Source organism: Macrotis lagotis, chromosome 5, assembly GCF_037893015.1.
Source record: "Macrotis lagotis isolate mMagLag1 chromosome 5, bilby.v1.9.chrom.fasta, whole genome shotgun sequence".
Taxonomy (NCBI): Eukaryota; Metazoa; Chordata; class Mammalia; order Peramelemorphia; family Peramelidae; genus Macrotis; species Macrotis lagotis.
Window position 1 is genome coordinate 184,462,493 of NC_133662.1, and position 16,696 is coordinate 184,479,188.

At 38.4% G+C, this 16,696-nt stretch overlaps 1 protein-coding gene across 3 annotated transcripts; it reads right to left on the minus strand.

Moving 5' to 3' along the window:
• Window positions 1-3,338: 3,338 nt before the first annotated feature.
• TBXT (T-box transcription factor T) lies at window positions 3,339-15,665 on the minus strand. 3 transcript variants are annotated; one of them, XM_074190295.1, is made up of 8 exons: window positions 15,460-15,665; window positions 14,250-14,514; window positions 13,276-13,410; window positions 11,476-11,537; window positions 11,284-11,345; window positions 8,993-9,166; window positions 6,084-6,213; window positions 3,339-3,669 (listed from the first exon to the last, which is right to left on the minus strand). In XM_074190295.1, the coding sequence occupies exons 1-8, from the start codon at window positions 15,663-15,665 to the stop codon at window positions 3,396-3,398; spliced, it is 1,308 nt and encodes a 435-aa protein (XP_074046396.1). In that variant the 3' UTR covers window positions 3,339-3,395. The 3 variants fall into 3 exon arrangements, with proteins under 3 accessions (XP_074046396.1, XP_074046395.1, XP_074046397.1); XM_074190294.1 differs by having other exon boundaries at window positions 8,993-9,169; XM_074190296.1 differs by lacking the exon at window positions 8,993-9,166.
• Window positions 15,666-16,696: the final 1,031 nt, after the last annotated feature.

Consider the following 16,696-nt stretch of genomic DNA (forward strand, 5'->3'; position numbering starts at 1 on the left):
ACAATTTAGAAGTTAAAGCATCCACAGGAAAGCATTTCAAATAAAATTGAATGATAGCAAAGAATGAGGAAAAATAATCTGTAGTAGGATTGTGATTTGGTTTAGACTTCTTGCAAAGCAATCTAGTTTACATAAGCCGACACCTACTATACCATTTGAGCTTGTGAAATAAATACTAGAGTTCTTTATTAAAGATGCTATTAAAAAAGAAAGAAAAATTTCTTTTTATGGAAAAAATCCAGTTATTATTAAGCAAAACCCTAGAAACCTAACACCAAGAACTGAATAATAGCTTCATAATTGTTACATCGATCCTTATTTGTTGATATTAATGTGGTTGTTGTTGTTAGAATACAATCCTTACTAGCCTCAATTTTTCTATTGATTCTGGCTCCTTTTTTCTTTCTGTAGAATCTCTTTAAAGTTACCCCCAAAAGAAGATAGTTGATCTGATAACTACTTGTCCTTCAATCCTTGGATCCAATTGTTCGGTGGTTTTTTGGCACAAAATCAACTGGACAAAGCCTACTTCTAATTCATGAAGATCAACAAATTCTTGATTTTTTTTGCTGACAGGAAGTATTAACCCCCATTTCATGAATAAGTTTCTAGAAAGCAGTCAACTTTGGGGAAAAGACAGATACCAATATATGAGAAATTCTAGCTCATTGGCAAACAGAAGGAATTACTCTAAAGTAATTTAATTACTTTTCATAACAGCCAAATATCCTTTTGAATAGTTCCAGCAAGTGGGAATACTGTAGTCAGTTGAGATAAATGGAAAAGGGAAGGTAGGTTAAGGACTTGCAAAAAAAAAATAGTGAGTCCTACTTGAATTCGCAGTTATTTCAGGAAGATATAGTTAAAAATTCCTAAATCAAAGTGGCAGAGAATTTTAGACAACTTATAAACTGGAGGCTTTCACTACAAACTGAGGATACTTGAGTATATTCTAATTAAATCTGTGCCAGAAGAATATCATGTTGTTTACTCATATCAGCTGCATGCCAACACTTTATAATGCTGATTTTTTAGTATTAATACTTTACATATTGGAATATTGGTCTAATGATGAATTAGTAGTAATGAAGGATTCACTGCTAGTAACTGTGCATTAACAGAATATTTTTCTTCATCTGCTATCACAAGTTGTTGTGATATATGGAAAGGAAAAAGAAAGAATAGAAAGTTGGAAGTTAATGCTTGATTTCCCATCAAATTACTTAGCATATTGCCCAAATAAGCATCAAATCAAATGTATTTATGGAGAACCTAGTATGTGAAAGGCACTCTTCTAATAGGAATAACAAAGTGCCAAATATATGAAAGGGACTGTGTTAGCACTGAAGATAGATAAAATACATTCTTAAATAGGCATAGGACTTGTGATTTTTCACAATTATAATACTTTTTTTATCTACTTCACATCTGAATGGAATTATTGATATGACCAAATAAGGAAACTAATGCTCAGAATAATGGAAATTTATTCTGTATCATAGTTATGTGGTTAGAAACCTATTATTGAAGGTCTTGGGAATATGAATCCATGATTTATTGTTTTAAATTTTTAAAAAATCTGTTTGATTCTTTCCAAAATGTAATTTTTGTTCAGTGTGGCCCAAGGGGAAAAATGTATCAACTTAAAACAAAAATCAAAAACTTAAAGCATAAGTGGTACAAAGTGAGGTATAATGTTGTGTTCTCCTCTGATGTATTTCACACTGATTGAATAAATCACAGATTCCAACTAGATTTAATGGAAGAAAAAACATTCTAAACTAAAAGAAAAAAGTTTAGAGGACTTATTTTCACAAAGTACAAATTAACATTTTAAAATTATTTTTACTAAATTTGAAAATGCTTAACTTATTTTAAAATACATGTTATACATGATTAAATACAGTTTCTATTTAAAAGAGACAGCTATAAAAGGATTTACACATTCACTGTACATTTTTCACAAAATAGAAGCTATTAGATCTCCAAATTTACAAAAAGTTGTCAAAGCATATCATTCTTTTCTGGCCAATGGGTTTTAGTCCCATTATCTATAGACTTGTGGAAAATGTGCCTTGATCTGGTTTCTTCTACATTGTTTACTTGCATCAGAATAAAGACAGAGGACACTTTTGAACTTTTCTTTTTGCCTATCCATTGTATTTTCTTCTTATATAAGAAATTTAAAATCAAGCCACAATGTAGAAGTTTATGTTGTAAAGGAAACCTGTCTACAATAGTGGATGAAGCTGGCATCATTTAAACATTAAAATTAAAACTAGTAAACTTCACAATTCATCTTCACATCAACCCCTTATAATTGTGTCATGTGCATAATTGGCCCAATATCCACATTGGCTCATGCTATGATGTGCAAAACAATTACAATGTGAACTATAAATAGGAAACGAAATAAAATCACATATTACAAAGAAACTTACTTCCTTTATCATCTAATGATTCTTTCACAGCTGCTTCTAATGCTGAGTAGGGAATTGTCTCAAAGTTTCTTATGACCGTCTGTAATCAAATAGCAAAACTCACCTTAAAAGGTGGGGGATTAGATTAATAACAACTAGAGCAGCCAAAATTTGCATATTGCCTTTATTTAGCAGGAGATATTTCCTGCTGATTGTCTTTGATTATTTTTAGTAGAAAAAGGAATATAAACATACAGTTATGGTATAATCTAACTATACAAATAATTGCAAATGCTCAAAATAATAACACTCTCGTGGGCTGACAAATTCCCAAACTTTGCAGTTCAACTAAACCTTGTGCAATCCTAATATTGTTTCCAACTATCAATTTACTTTGTCATTAAACAGTTCAATTACAATTCTGTTTGCTGCCATAGAAAGTAACTGTGAATTGATCCAAAGTAATATTGATTTTTTTAATAAACTGGAAAAAGAGTAGTTCATTTAAAGAGGAACAGGTGTACATAGACACCTCATTGACAAAAGGCCAATAGGAAACTGATATGTACACCATTATGTTTGGTGTCCAGATTTTGTTATCAAATATGGAGTGGCACCTTGTATTCAACAAACTTCTGGGTCAGACAAACCTAGGGCAAAATAGGCTGACTAAATTTTGTTTCTAAATCCAATTTCCTGTGAGATATAAAGAAGCTTAAACCCAAACTCAAGATTGAACTGTTGCCCCTCTTTCCTAGAATTGAGGGCTTCGTAGTCTTGCTAAAGCAGAAATCTAACTTTTACTTCTTTTTAAATGTAGTCCAGAAGCTTTTTCCTATACCTTTTATTCCCCCAACCCTTGAGAGAGAGAGAGAGAGAGAGAGAGAGAGAGAGAGTAGATCATATCAGCCCATGGGATTCAAGAGGAAATAACAAAAAAGTCTGTGCAACTCTTTTTTTTTAAAGTGTCTCGATTTACATGGAAGGTGGTGATACAGGTGTCCATGAGGCTGCCAGGCGGGCATGTGCTGAGGCATCATACTGGCTGTCGGGAATATCTGTGGCTGAGACATTGCCTTCATACAGTGGTGATCCAGAGGAAGAGGAGGCTGAAATCGTATGGGGCAGGGGTGGGTAATGTGCAGTGGAGCCCCGCAAAAACTGAGCTCCCAGCCCATTGGACATTCCTGCTGATTGAGCCACCGGGGTGATAGTGCTGTTACTCACGGACCACAAATTAGGATACTGACTGGAAAGAAGAAAATGCAAGCGAATAAGGAGGTGAGAGCAGGTACACAAAAGAGATACAACAAATCCTGTTTGTAATCACAAGGAATTATATATAAATATTTTCCCCAATAATTAGATAGTTAAAAGTCAGGAATATAATAATAATAGTAATAATACATAAAATTTTACATAACACTCAAAAATTTTCAAAGCACTTTAATTATTGTTTACCATTTGACCCTCATAGCACCCTGGTGTGGTTACTACTGATATTAATCCCATTTTACAGATGAGGAAGATGAGGCTGAGAGAGGTCATTACTTACACAGAGACAGTCAGAGAATGTGTCTTAAGGAAGGATTATAGATCTGATTTTCCAGGACACTATCCCTCCTTCAATAAGCTACTCATCTCATTTTTGATTCCTCTTTACTAGATAAAACATTAAAACTCAAATGACTAGTCGAGCACTTCTACATAAACATATGCAATAAGTGTTTGATGAATTCAATTACACCACAAAATTAAGTCTCTGTTATGTGCGGAGTACTAAGCTTGTATTAGGACTTACAATATTTGCATCTCAGTTGAAATGTATAATTTAGAGGAAAGGATTCTTACAGACTCAAAGTATTTATGTCAAAAAGTATTCAAAAGGCTAAGGAGAATTGATGACTTCCTGGCACAGGAAAGTGACAGGAAAGTGAGATGAAGACTGGGGGAAATGGTTGGTCCATCTAGTCAGACTAGTGTAATTGAGAAGATGAAGAGCAAGAAGGGAGCACTGTTATATAAAATCTGGAGAGGTAGGATGGTTCTTGACTGTAGGGCACTATAAGAATGAAGATGTTTTCCAATTCCTAGTTCTATATCCTTTAAAACTCACCCCACTTGCAAATATTTCTTAATCCCTGAAAGGGATATGTAAATAACCAGGGACTGGCTCATTGTTATTTTGCACATTCCATTACTCCCTGTAAAAAGTTATTCAATCATGGTAGATTGCAGAGAGTCAAGACACTGCCATTACTACTAAAGGGAAACATAGAATTGCCTAATGCAGATCTTGAGCTAAAGGACATTACAATTGAGTGAGAAATATACAGCATGTATTTCTAAATAAGTGACTTATTAAAAAGGAGTCTCCTGGCATAATGAAAAGAGTTAAGAGTCACAAACACAGAATTTTAAGAAGTTGGGTGGGGAAAAAGGAAAAGGAACAAGTTTTCATTAGGTCCCTCATTATCCAGGCATTGTGCAGTGCTTTTCAGATACTATTTCATTTGATCTTCACAAGAACCCCGTAGAGAAGGTGCTCTTATTATCTCCATTTTACAATTGAGGAAATGGAGACAGACAGAAGTAAATTGATTTGTCCAGGGTCAAACAGAATCTAAGGTCAGATTTGAATTGAGCAACCACATAGTCCAAACCAAACCCGAAAAGAATCCCCACTGAAATATACTTGGACTCTCACACCCAGCTTCTGACTGAAGACCTCCAAGAAGGAGAATATGATTCCATTCCCTCTTGAAGAACCCATTTTCCTTTTGTATGGCTATAATGGTAGGGAATTTTTGTTTTATTTTTTTTCTTATCATCAAGATCAAAAGTGATTCCTTTGCACCTTCCCCCTACTGCATCTGGTTGTGTTCACTAGAGTCAAACAGAACAAATCTAATTCTTCTACATCCCTTCATATGCTTGGAACACATTATCATGTCTCTCCTAGGTCTTCTCTAATTAACTGTACAATCTTGAGATGTTACTTAGAATCTTTCTGAGGCCTCAGTGTCCTTTTCTGCAAAATGAAGGGGGTTACTTCATCTGAACAAAAAAAAGAGAGGGGGAATGGAGATCACCTCTAAAGTACCTTCTAACCCTAAAAATTATGACCCTTGATAGCCATGAGTGATCACAAGAAATAATTCTATTTCTTTCTGAATTTGAGGTCTTGAAACACTTAGCATCATTTCCATCAATATATTCTCTGTTCAATTTTTCTACCCCCACAAATTAATTCACTAATTCTTTTATTTACACCAATTCCACCCACTTACTCTTTCTGAAGAGTAGCTGTATAATGAGATTCCTTATTAATAAGCAGGGTAAAATCAGATGCATATTAGAGGATTAAATGAGACTGGAGAGGTTTCCATTTGGTTTGGGGCAGGGGGCACTGCCTCAAAGCTGAACCTGGGCCAGAGAATGAGGTGAGAGCTACCTTCTCTCCAGTTAGTTCTACAGCCAGCATGAAAGTGGCTCCTGACTGTTGTTCTCCTCTGCATGTATTGAGACAGTCAGGGAGGGCATATAGCAAGGAAGAAGCTGAAATATTAAGAAGGAATGGGCATTGTTATTCACTGATGGGGTAAACCACTCCTAAGGGTCCAAACTATGACAGTCTACGAAGAAAGATAAAATAATCCTTACCTAGAACCTGGAGATGTGCCAGTGCTATGACTCATGGGCAGCATACTGGTATGGGTGGGCATTCCAAGACTGGACCAGTTGTCATGAGATTGAAGCATGGACAGACAGGCAGAAGAATTGTCAGAATAGGCTAGGGAATTTGTGGGGAAAAAAAGATTACTGGGGCATCTCCTAAACAAAACATTCAACTTGAGACCAAATTTAAAAAAGCTAATAAAACAATTAAATCAAACAATGGACATGATTTATTATCTATTTGGAGATATCCATTTATATGTTCTATAACAATGCTTTTAGACAAGTTTGAGACCTGTATCAATTGTATTTGCTGAGAGGAGAGAAAATGAACAGTTGGTATAGAAGACACACATACAAACCTTTAGAAGTGGTAAGCACTATTTATATGGATCTTTTGATCAACAGCAGAAATATTCTACATACTTAACAACTGCTCAGTGGGGGGAAATTCCATAAAGAAATTGTCTAAATCAATAGGAAGGAGTTACTGAATCAAAAGAAATTACAGAGAAATACAGAGAAATAAAGGAAGACAAATGAAGCAATGGAAAATGAGTAACAATATTAGAACAGTGCATATACTAAGACTATGACTAAATAAAGCCAGGGTCAAAAATCTGATGCAAGACCTGCCTAAGAAGAAATGGAAAGAAATATAATTTGTTGCTCTTAATTTGGTAAAGCTAATTAATTTAAATTTAAAAAGTAAAACAAAAAATCATTTGAAGCTTTCTATATGCTATCTTTTAAAACATTTTCTTGAATGTTTTTGTTGTTGTCTAAATTTTAAATAGATTCAGAGGATCTGTGCTTAAGTTCCTTTTCTGATTGCTGAGTAATCTTGGAAAAGTCATTTAAATTTCTTGGGTCTCAGTTTGTTAGATGTGAAATTAAGGGGTTGCTCTAGGTCTAGGTATTAATGCTTTCAGTCATACTGAATTCTTCATGGTCCCATTTGGGACTTCCTTGGTAAAGATATTGTAGTGGTTTGTTATTTCCTTCTCCAGCTCATTTTGCAGAGGAGGAAACTGAGGCAAATAGGGTTAAGTGACTTGCTGCTAAGAAATGTCTGAGGTCAGATTTGAATTCAAGATGAATCTTTCTGACTTCAGACCCAGTATCTCATCCACTGTACCACCTAATTAGCTAGATCTAGGTCTATGAAGTTACTAATTATTTTTTAATTTAAAATAGAAAAAAAGATTAAGGACTTGGCTAACAACAAAAAAGTATTTTTATTCATCAAAAATCATCTAATTTCTTTTGCCACAATGTATTTCAGGGACTGATGTGATGATAGAGGTACTACTTGTTGGGAGCCCCTTTGAAAGAAGTAGAAAGGCATAAGATAAACCTATTTTTATTTTCTTTATGCTCTTCTTTGACTTGAGCCAGCAATGTCAGGGAATGATCTAAAAGGCACTCTCCTGGGTCAAAGAGTAGTAATAACAAGAATTTATTGATCTACTGATGCTGGCGGGTAGAGGAGGGAACATAGCATCCTTATTCTTGAGGACATATCTAATTCTAGTTGAGAATAAAAAAAATCCTTATGAAATCAGGAGACTTCATAACTTACTCTAATCCAGGTCCTTAATGAACTTGTCTTTTTAAAAATTTTTTTTTGTAACTGACTATATTTCAACATAATAGTTTCCTTTGTAATCCTATATATTTTATTTTATGCATTTAAAAATATTCTGAGAATGTAAACAAAAGGATTAGGAGCTCATGAATTAAGTGGTATAAATGAAATATAATCTAGGACAGAATATGCACAATTTCTCAATGGAGAGGAAGCAAGACATTGAAATTCAAATTTGGTTGTAAGTTAGGGACCATTTTTGAGAGAATGAACTTTATGGTTTCAATTGAGTTTAGACAGGAAGGGAAAAATTCCTGATCAAAGACTTTTTAACAGTCAAATAGTATTTTTTTTCATATTTGATTTTACCAAGATAAAAACCCACAAAGATTATCATATTATATTGCATGGGATTCCTCTTTTAACAATGATCCCAAGAAGTGATCTACTGATATTAAGGATAGAGGAGGGAACTATAGCATCCCTATTCTTGAAGGCATTTCTAAATCTAGTTGAAAATTAAAAACTACTTATGAATTCAGGAGACTTAATAACTTACTCTAATCACGGTTCTTCAGTTTGGGTCTATGAATTTGTTTTTTTAAATTATTTTTTGTCATTGACTGCATTTCACATATATAATTTTTTTATGCATTTAAAAACTATTCTGAGAGAGACGGCTAGGTGGCGCAGTGGATAGAGCATCGGCCCTGGAGTGAGGAGTCCCTGAGTTCAAATCCGACCTCAGACACTTAATAATTACCTGTGTGGCCTTGGGCAAGTCACTTAACCCCATTGCCTTGCAAAAACTAAAAAAAAAAGTATATATGAAATATGATATGGGATAGAATATACAGTTTCTAGAATCTAATTGCCCCCTTAATGCAGGTGATAGATGTTCCTGGAGTATAAAAAATAGAAGTTATACTTGATAAGTATTACTCATTTTGATCTAACCCCTGATAGAAGAGATGGTCTGGAAGCCATGTCCCTGACTGAATTGGAATGACTTTCAGTAATGATTTTCCATAACCTTTTATCTTGCCTAAAATATCCTGACACCTTCAGGTGTCATAAACATACACACGTTCCAGGATAAATATCCAAAAAGCATAAGTAAGCAATTATCTTACTTATTCCCCCTCTGTCTCCTCCCTCTCCATGTCTATATTCAATCATTCCCTTACCAAAAGACAGATCAAATTGGATTCATAAATATTTGCAAAAGAAGCCTCAATGCTTGTAGGAGACCATTCCAAAATCACCTCTTTTGGCCACACTAACTAATCACAGACATCAGACTTACTTGGAGAGTTATTTCGATGAGTATATGGGTTGGGATAGGGAGATGATCGGTGGTTCCTGAGTGTGGGGTACCGTTCACAGCCATGTGTAGAAGAGAGTGCTAAGGGAGTGCCAAACTGAGCATGGGGATTGGCAGGTGGACAAAGGGTACCAGTTCCAGGAAGAAGCCACCCTCCTACTGTAAGAAAGAATATTGAATAACATTGGGACAAGTTATCAATTAGAAAATGGGAAAAAGAAAAGTTCTGCAAAATACACAGCTTTTCTCATTAAATGATGTTTTGCAAATATTTCTCTCAGACCTGTGATTGTCTTCTTTCTTTATTTCCCCTGAAGTAGCTTCAGTTAAGGTTTATGTGAACAGCCTAGAAAATGTATATGCTGGGTACAAAAGCAAGAACTCTATGTCTGACTCAACCATATGGCAAGATTCAGAATTTAAATCTTTCCTATTCCCAAAATACTGACATTTAATATTTTTAAGTATGCACAATTTTAGCAAGGGTGGTAACTGTACAAAACAGATCACAATCTCTCCATACCTTAATAGACAATTCAATGATTTGTGGTTTTAAAAAAATCATCTAGGGATCCCAGGTCATATGCCTAAAAGACTTGATTAGACTGTCAGTGGAGGAGCCCTAAAATTCTTTCTTCATATTTTCTCTTCCTTACTCTCTGTTTCTCTTTATGCAATTCTCTGTCTCTCTCTGATTTTGTCTGTGTATCGCTGTCTGTCTGTGGCTCTATGTCTGTCTCTTTCTCTGCCTCTGGTCTCTCTCTCTCTCTCTCTCTCTCTCTCTCTCTCTCTCTCTCTCTCTCTCTCTCTTTCTCTCTCTCTCTCTGTCTCTCATATACTTGAATAATTTGAAAATTTGAAATCCATTTTTCCTTCCATTTTCTTTATGAAAAATATGGACACTTGTTTGGAAACCCCAAAAGGGGACAATTCATTTGGGTAAGCAAATGGCTCACAATCGCCAAACCACGAACAACTCTTTAGACAAGATCCATGTGAGCTGGACAGATCTAGCTACAACATATGTGAAACCTCATCCATGATCCCAATTTGTTTATCATTGACTTTAAGTGGCTTTGAGTACTTTTTGACTTACTTTACAAGAGATTTGTTAACTACCACAGGATAATAAACAGCTACATATTCAGAAAAGAAAAGGGAAAAAAGGTTTTTAATCAGAAGTCTGTTAATCTTGCTGCCACTTGAAATTACTGACCATAACCTTGATGGTTCCAATAGTGTCATTACTTTTAAACCTCAACCCCACCCCACCCCCAGTCATTACTGCTTTGCCTGCATTCAGTACTTTGCAAAAAGCTCTGATCTCTACATAGCAGGGGTAAAATGATACACTTTTACATAGGAGCAGGAAAGCACACCTTCCTAATGTACCCATAGGCAAATAGTCCCCCTGTAGTTGTATAAAAAGAGCCTATTTGACTAGAATTCACCCCCTACCCCCAAATAGAGCACCAAACCTAGAGCAGAGCAATATGAAGCTAAATCCTAACTTTTACCCTATCTTACTCACCATCTAAAGGCTATTGTTGACTAGCAAGCCTCCCCAGGTCTCACCGAAAGTTTAGTCCAATTCATTTTCACCTTGGATACTGTGTAGAATATTTTTCCAGGCCTTACAATGACTTGGAACTCTATTAAGAACTTCCATGAATACTTAAGACCAGACCCTTCAAACTAAGTCATCTTCCCAGTTTGAAAAGGATTCCCATTTCCTGCAGATCTCACTACAATATTGATTCCCATAATATTCACCCACTAACCATTTATTAGAAATGAACTCTGGATGCGCAGTCTTCTGGTGCTCCCTTCAGATAAGGGTCAGACTTTGAGACCCCTAGGAAATGTCTCTCTCTCTCTCTCTCTCTCTCTCTCTCTCTCTCTCTCTCTCTCTCTCTCTCTCTCTCTCTCTCTCTCTCCACCCCCCACCCTGTTAAGCTGCCTCTATATGAGTTTGGAAGGAAGAGAAAATAAATAATAACCTTACCCTGTTCAAGCACAATTTCCCTACCCGTCCTAGGCTCACAAAGTCTGAGAAGAGTTGATTTTAATTGAAGAGGGAATCAGTACAGAGAAGGTGGTGTCAATATCATTCCCACCGTATGTCCTTGTGGCCAGAAGAAGAGTAAATTTTTCTACCCTGCCTTCACTCAATAAGCCCAAAATTACTTTCCATGTCTGCTAGATCTTATCTCCATCTTCTACGACTTAACAAAAAAGTGTATCTTAAAACAATAGTTCAGTGCAGAACATACGCTGTGAATAGCCAGTCTGTTGGTTGTCTCCTGATTCTTCCAGTATATCTTTGTGGTCACTTCTACAAAAAAAGACAAATTTAATTTTGTTAAAAACAAAAAAGAAAACTCTTCCAAAGAACTTTGATAGAGCTAATATTTGAGCTTCTGTGTACTTTGCTGAGTGGGCATGATTAGTAGGGATTCTCTCACCTTTCCTTTGCATCAAGGAAAGCCTTTGCAAATGGATTGTATTTAATTTTAAGAGCTGTGATCTGAAAAACAACAAGAAATTGAATTTGCTAATATACTTTTGCAATGTTCCATTACTAAATTTACTAAATTTAGTACTAAACAAACACCCCACAAATGATCAACAATCAGCAAATATTCAAATGAATTTTTCTATGAGAAAGTCTTCTGTAACAAATGATGGTGTTCTAAAGAAAATTTCCATAATTATCATTCGTAGACAATGTTTTCTAATGGTCCAATGTTAGTAGATTTATTTTTTAGGTTTATTCAGTTTCAAATGAGATCTTCAAGATAAAACCTCCATCTTCTCTGTTAGATTCTAATTTTGCTGTATACTTTTATCAGATTTGCTAAATAAATATCAGATCTCCAGGGCACCTTTTGTTGTATAAGTTTTGTCAGGGAAACAGATTATTCATGTCTCTATTAAAATCTTGCCAAGATTTTATCCCACTTTATCCAAACAAAGGATTCCTTCCATCTAGGAGAGAGAGAGGCTCTTTCTCCTTTCAAGTCAAAAGAAGATTATACAGTCTTCTTTCCCCATTGGACAACTCTTATAGACAGGAATCTCTTCTATCTATCTTAATTTACACTGATTAAAAGTTGGGAGGGATCCTATCTGAAATCCAGTTCAAGCCCTCTAATTTTACAGATGAGGAAACTGAGACAGAGAGGGGTAAAAATGATTTGCCCACAGGTATAACAGAGCATCAGTTCAAACCCTCAGTAAAGAAATGGTATGCCTTGTCAATTTTTTAATTGTACAAAGGTAAAAAAAAAAAACCCCTACCATTTTCTTACTATTTACTTTACTTTTATTATTAGTACTACCACATTTGTTGAAACTTATATAGCATTTAGACACAGTAATTACATCACCAAGCCTGAAGTCAAGAAGTCTCATCTTCCTGAGTTCAAATTCTGGACTCAAAATTCTTATAAACTATGTGATCCTGGGCAAATCTCTTTTGGCTCAATTTTCTCATCTATAAAATTAGCTGGATAAGGAAATTGCAAATCATCCTAGCAGCTCTGTCAAGAAACACCAAATTAGGATCATAAAGAGTCATGCATGACTGAAAACAACATATAGCATTTTAACATTAATACTGTTTTTACATATATATATATATATTTCATTTGATAATATGGATGATTCCAGTGAGAGGCAAACTGGCCCAGCCTAGTGGATAGATATTTTAACTTGAAGATTAAAATTGCTGGCCTCTGAAACATACTTGCTACTGACCTAGGGCAACTCACTTAACCTCTTAGGGTCTTAGGCCACTATCTAAGATTAGAAACTATAGATTTGTAGTCTATTTTGTAGAAAGAATTTATTCATCCAAAGAGATCTATAGTTATGAAATCAGAGATCAGGAACTATAACATATTATTTCATTTTAGGCTCCATTTTTTCCTCTCCTCTCCCTCCTATATCTCTTAAGTCTGTCCTCCAAGGTATTCAACATGATTCATATGCTTTGAAAATAGAATATTAGTCCAGATGTATTTTTAAAAGTTTAAACAAAATAAATCTCAGTCTCTCTCTCATCTTTTCTCTAAATATATATTTGTTCAAATAGTAAAATCAAATGGGATCCCTTTAAAAAAGGTGGTTGAATTCCTCTGCAATTTATCTTATCTCTCCTTCCCCCCCTGCCCCAATCCTGTTCCATGCAGAGAGCTCCAAGTTCCAATTTTCTAAGACAGTGGAATCCCAGACGCAAAGCAATTCTGAATAGTTCTTCCTACCTCCTCATTCTGGTATGCAGTGACTGCTATAAACTGGGTCTCAGGAAAGGAGTGGCTGGTTATCATGCGCTGGGGCCCACCGACTCTCACTATGTGGATTCGGGGCTCATACTTGTGTAAGGAGTTCAGCATGATCTAAGGAAGGCAGGAGAAGTCCTCCATTAGCATGCATGGTGGAGAAAACAGCTTCATCAGAAAGAGAAGTCATTCATTTGACATTAATGCTTTCAAGAGGAAGATGGCCATTCCAGACCCAGCATGATTCATTCCAAATCAAAGAATGTTATCATTATAAAAAAAAGTTATTTTGGTAATGATACCTCTCAAGGTATTTATATGTGGCATTGAAGAACAATCTTTTCCTCAAAGGGTATGACAAATATCCTACACAAACACCATTAAAGCCAATGAAAGCCAATCAGAAAAGTCTTTGGTTTGGCAGAATTAAGCCCTTAGGCCTCCATAATAACTACGATGTCCTTAAAAGTCTGGGTTTGTTTTGCATCTTGGCAGGAAACAGTCTTCCACAAATTATTCCCAACCACAAAAGAAAAGAAAATTAGAAAACCAATTTTTATTTACTATAGGTTGAAACAAGCTTCAAGTTGTAAATATTATAGGAGACATTTAGATTTACTAGAAGAAATGTTTACGTTTCCATCTACTCCTAGCCTTGGGATTCCCAAGATCCATATATGGAGTGGCATAACCCAGTAACTAATATCTCACAGATAATTGGGGTTTCTTTTTCCTCTCCTGCCCATCCCCATTTTAGACAGACTTGATATTACTATTATCAGCTCTGTAGAGATAAGAAGTTAAATCCTGATTCAATAAAAGGAAGGGATAGTATTCTTTCTGCGTGAAGAGCTTGATCACTGGGTGTCCCCTTCTGTCTGTCCTTCTGTCCTCTCAGATTGGGACGCATTTCCCCATCCAAAAGTCTGTCTTGTCGGGGACAGGCCAGAACCTACCTGCCCTCCTCCATTGAGTTTGTTGGTGAGTTTGACTTTGCTGAAGGAGACAGGTGCCTTCATCCAATGAGCTCCAAAGTTTGGTGAATCCGGGTGAATGTAGACACAGCTTGGGGCCTGTGGTTCCGGTTTGCCCCCTGGCACCCACTCCCCATTCACATACTTCCAGCGGTGATTGTCTGCAGCCACGAAGTCCAGTAGAAAAGAGTACATAGCGTTGGGATCTAGTCCAGAGACATTCACCTTCAGCACCGGGAACATTCTCCTGGAAAAGGGGAGAAAGCAAACAGGAGAGGGTCAGAGATGAGGGAGGGACGGAGTAGGAGAAAGACAAGCTGCATCTGTTTGTTAGGCTCAGAGAATGTTGTCCCGAGGATGCAGCAAGTTTTTAAAGTCTTAAACTGATGATAACTTAAGTGCTCATGAAGGGAGACTCCTGTCGTCCCATCTTTTGGTTGGTTACAAGGATATTCTGAAAAAAGCAGAACTGGGGCATTTCAGGAATCAAGGAGCAGGGGAGTAGAAAAAGGGGGGGAGAAAAAGACCAGAAATTAGGAAACCCAACACTTCCACACAGATCCTGAAGTATTCCAGATTTCCTGACACAGCCGTTTTCCCATGGGGCTGAGGTTAAAGATGTGTCTGAGAAAGAATAAAGTCCAGGGCCCTGACCGTTCAAGGTAACAAACTCTTGAGGCCTAGCTCAAATGTGCACTCTAAAGTGTATGTGTCTATATGTTAGTGCGTGTGCTCCTGTGTCAAAGAGGGGCGGGGGAGGAGTACAAAGACCAATATTTCCCCCCAAAGAGGGAGTTAAGAGATCCCCCCCCAGAAACTGAGGTCCCTATTCATAGCTTTCCACAGTGCGTCTCCAGACAGCAGAAATGCAGACCTGCCCCCCAAATTAGAAGTTTACCCTCAAGCAGCCGTTTGAGAGTTGGATGGCACCTCGGGCCTCATCCGCTCTCGGGCTCTCATTTTACAATAGAAACAGATCCAGAAAGAAGCGACTTGCCCAAGGTCACCCAGGTAAGCGATGGCCGAGGTGGGATTCGAGCCCCTTTCGTGTCCATTGGTCAGTCAAACCTGGGTCCGTGCAAGCCGGCAGAGGAAGGGCTCCCGTCAAACGCGAGTCCTTGAGCGGGGAGGGAAGACCGGGGAGGCCCGGCGAGAGTCGGGGTGCGCAGCCAGGCGCCCTGCGCTTGCTTACCTGCCGTTCTTGGTCACGATCATCTCGTTGGTGAGCTCCTTGAAGCGGAGCCACAGCTCGTTCTCCTCCAGCGTGACGCGCAGCGCGCTCTCCGTGGGGTCCCCCTTCTCGCTCCCCGCCTGCAGCTCATTCTCCACGGCACTCAGCAGATGATCCACGCGGTACTGCAGGCTCTTCCCGGAGCTTTCCGTGTTGGGGGAGCTCATCCTCTCAGTCTCCGCTCCTCCTCCCCGCCCCCCACCCCGCCCCCCGCCCCCAAGAGGCCAACTCACTCTCCGAGAGCCCCCTTCGGCGGTACCAGGTTGCCCCTTGGTAAGAACTCAGCGCAGGAAGGAATCGCGAAGTCTCCCAGCGCCCAGGTGGCAACCTTGGAAGGAGCGGGATAGATAGAAATTGGGGGGAGGGGGCCAGGGGAGAGGGGAGGGGGGAATAAAGTTAATTCCACTTGAACTCTCGGTACGTGAGACAGAAACTGGTCTTGGGGCTAGTCATTATGCCCCCCATAAATAGAGCCCATGTGGCCCTGGGAACGGGGGACCGGCCCGATTGGACAGGAGCATCCTTTGATGTGCTTGGCCCTGGGGACCGATTGGCTGGCCGCGGCCATATCAGAACTGGGCCCGGGGAAAGCCTGTGATCTTAATTGCCGCCAGTGGGATCCCGCGAGGTTGTTTCATGTAAATTCTCCTCCCTAACCCTCCTTCCCCCTCCCTTCCCAAGGCTCTACACCCCCCACCCCCTCCGCCTTCCCCAAAATGTTTGCACCTCTATCAAAGCCGCTGGAACCCGCCACTGCAGCCGCCGAAGAGGAGGAAATGGACAGCCCCATAACTTGCCGCCTCCTGGCCCTCAATTCATACATTCATTGCAGAGGCATTGACACTTCTCTATTTTTGCTCCTCTCTTCACCCACCCCCACCTCCTACCCCTGCCGGCCTTCGCTTCTCCCTTTCCTAGTGCATCCTCTCCCAGCAGGTTTGAAAGCTTGGGGCCAAGGCTGCGCATTTAAATTTGTGGTCTCACCTGGAGATCTGAGGGCCACTGTCCCCTAAGACGTGCAAAACCCGCCAAGTCCTTGGGCGCACCTGGCTGCGGGCTGGCTCGCTTAGGAAGCCGTGGATAGAGCTTCTCGGGATCTTATTCCCATAGACGACGTTGGACACTTCCTAGAGTCACCTTCCACTCACTTCTCCCACCACATACTTGGAAGGGCCGATCTGAATTAGAAAAGTTGAAA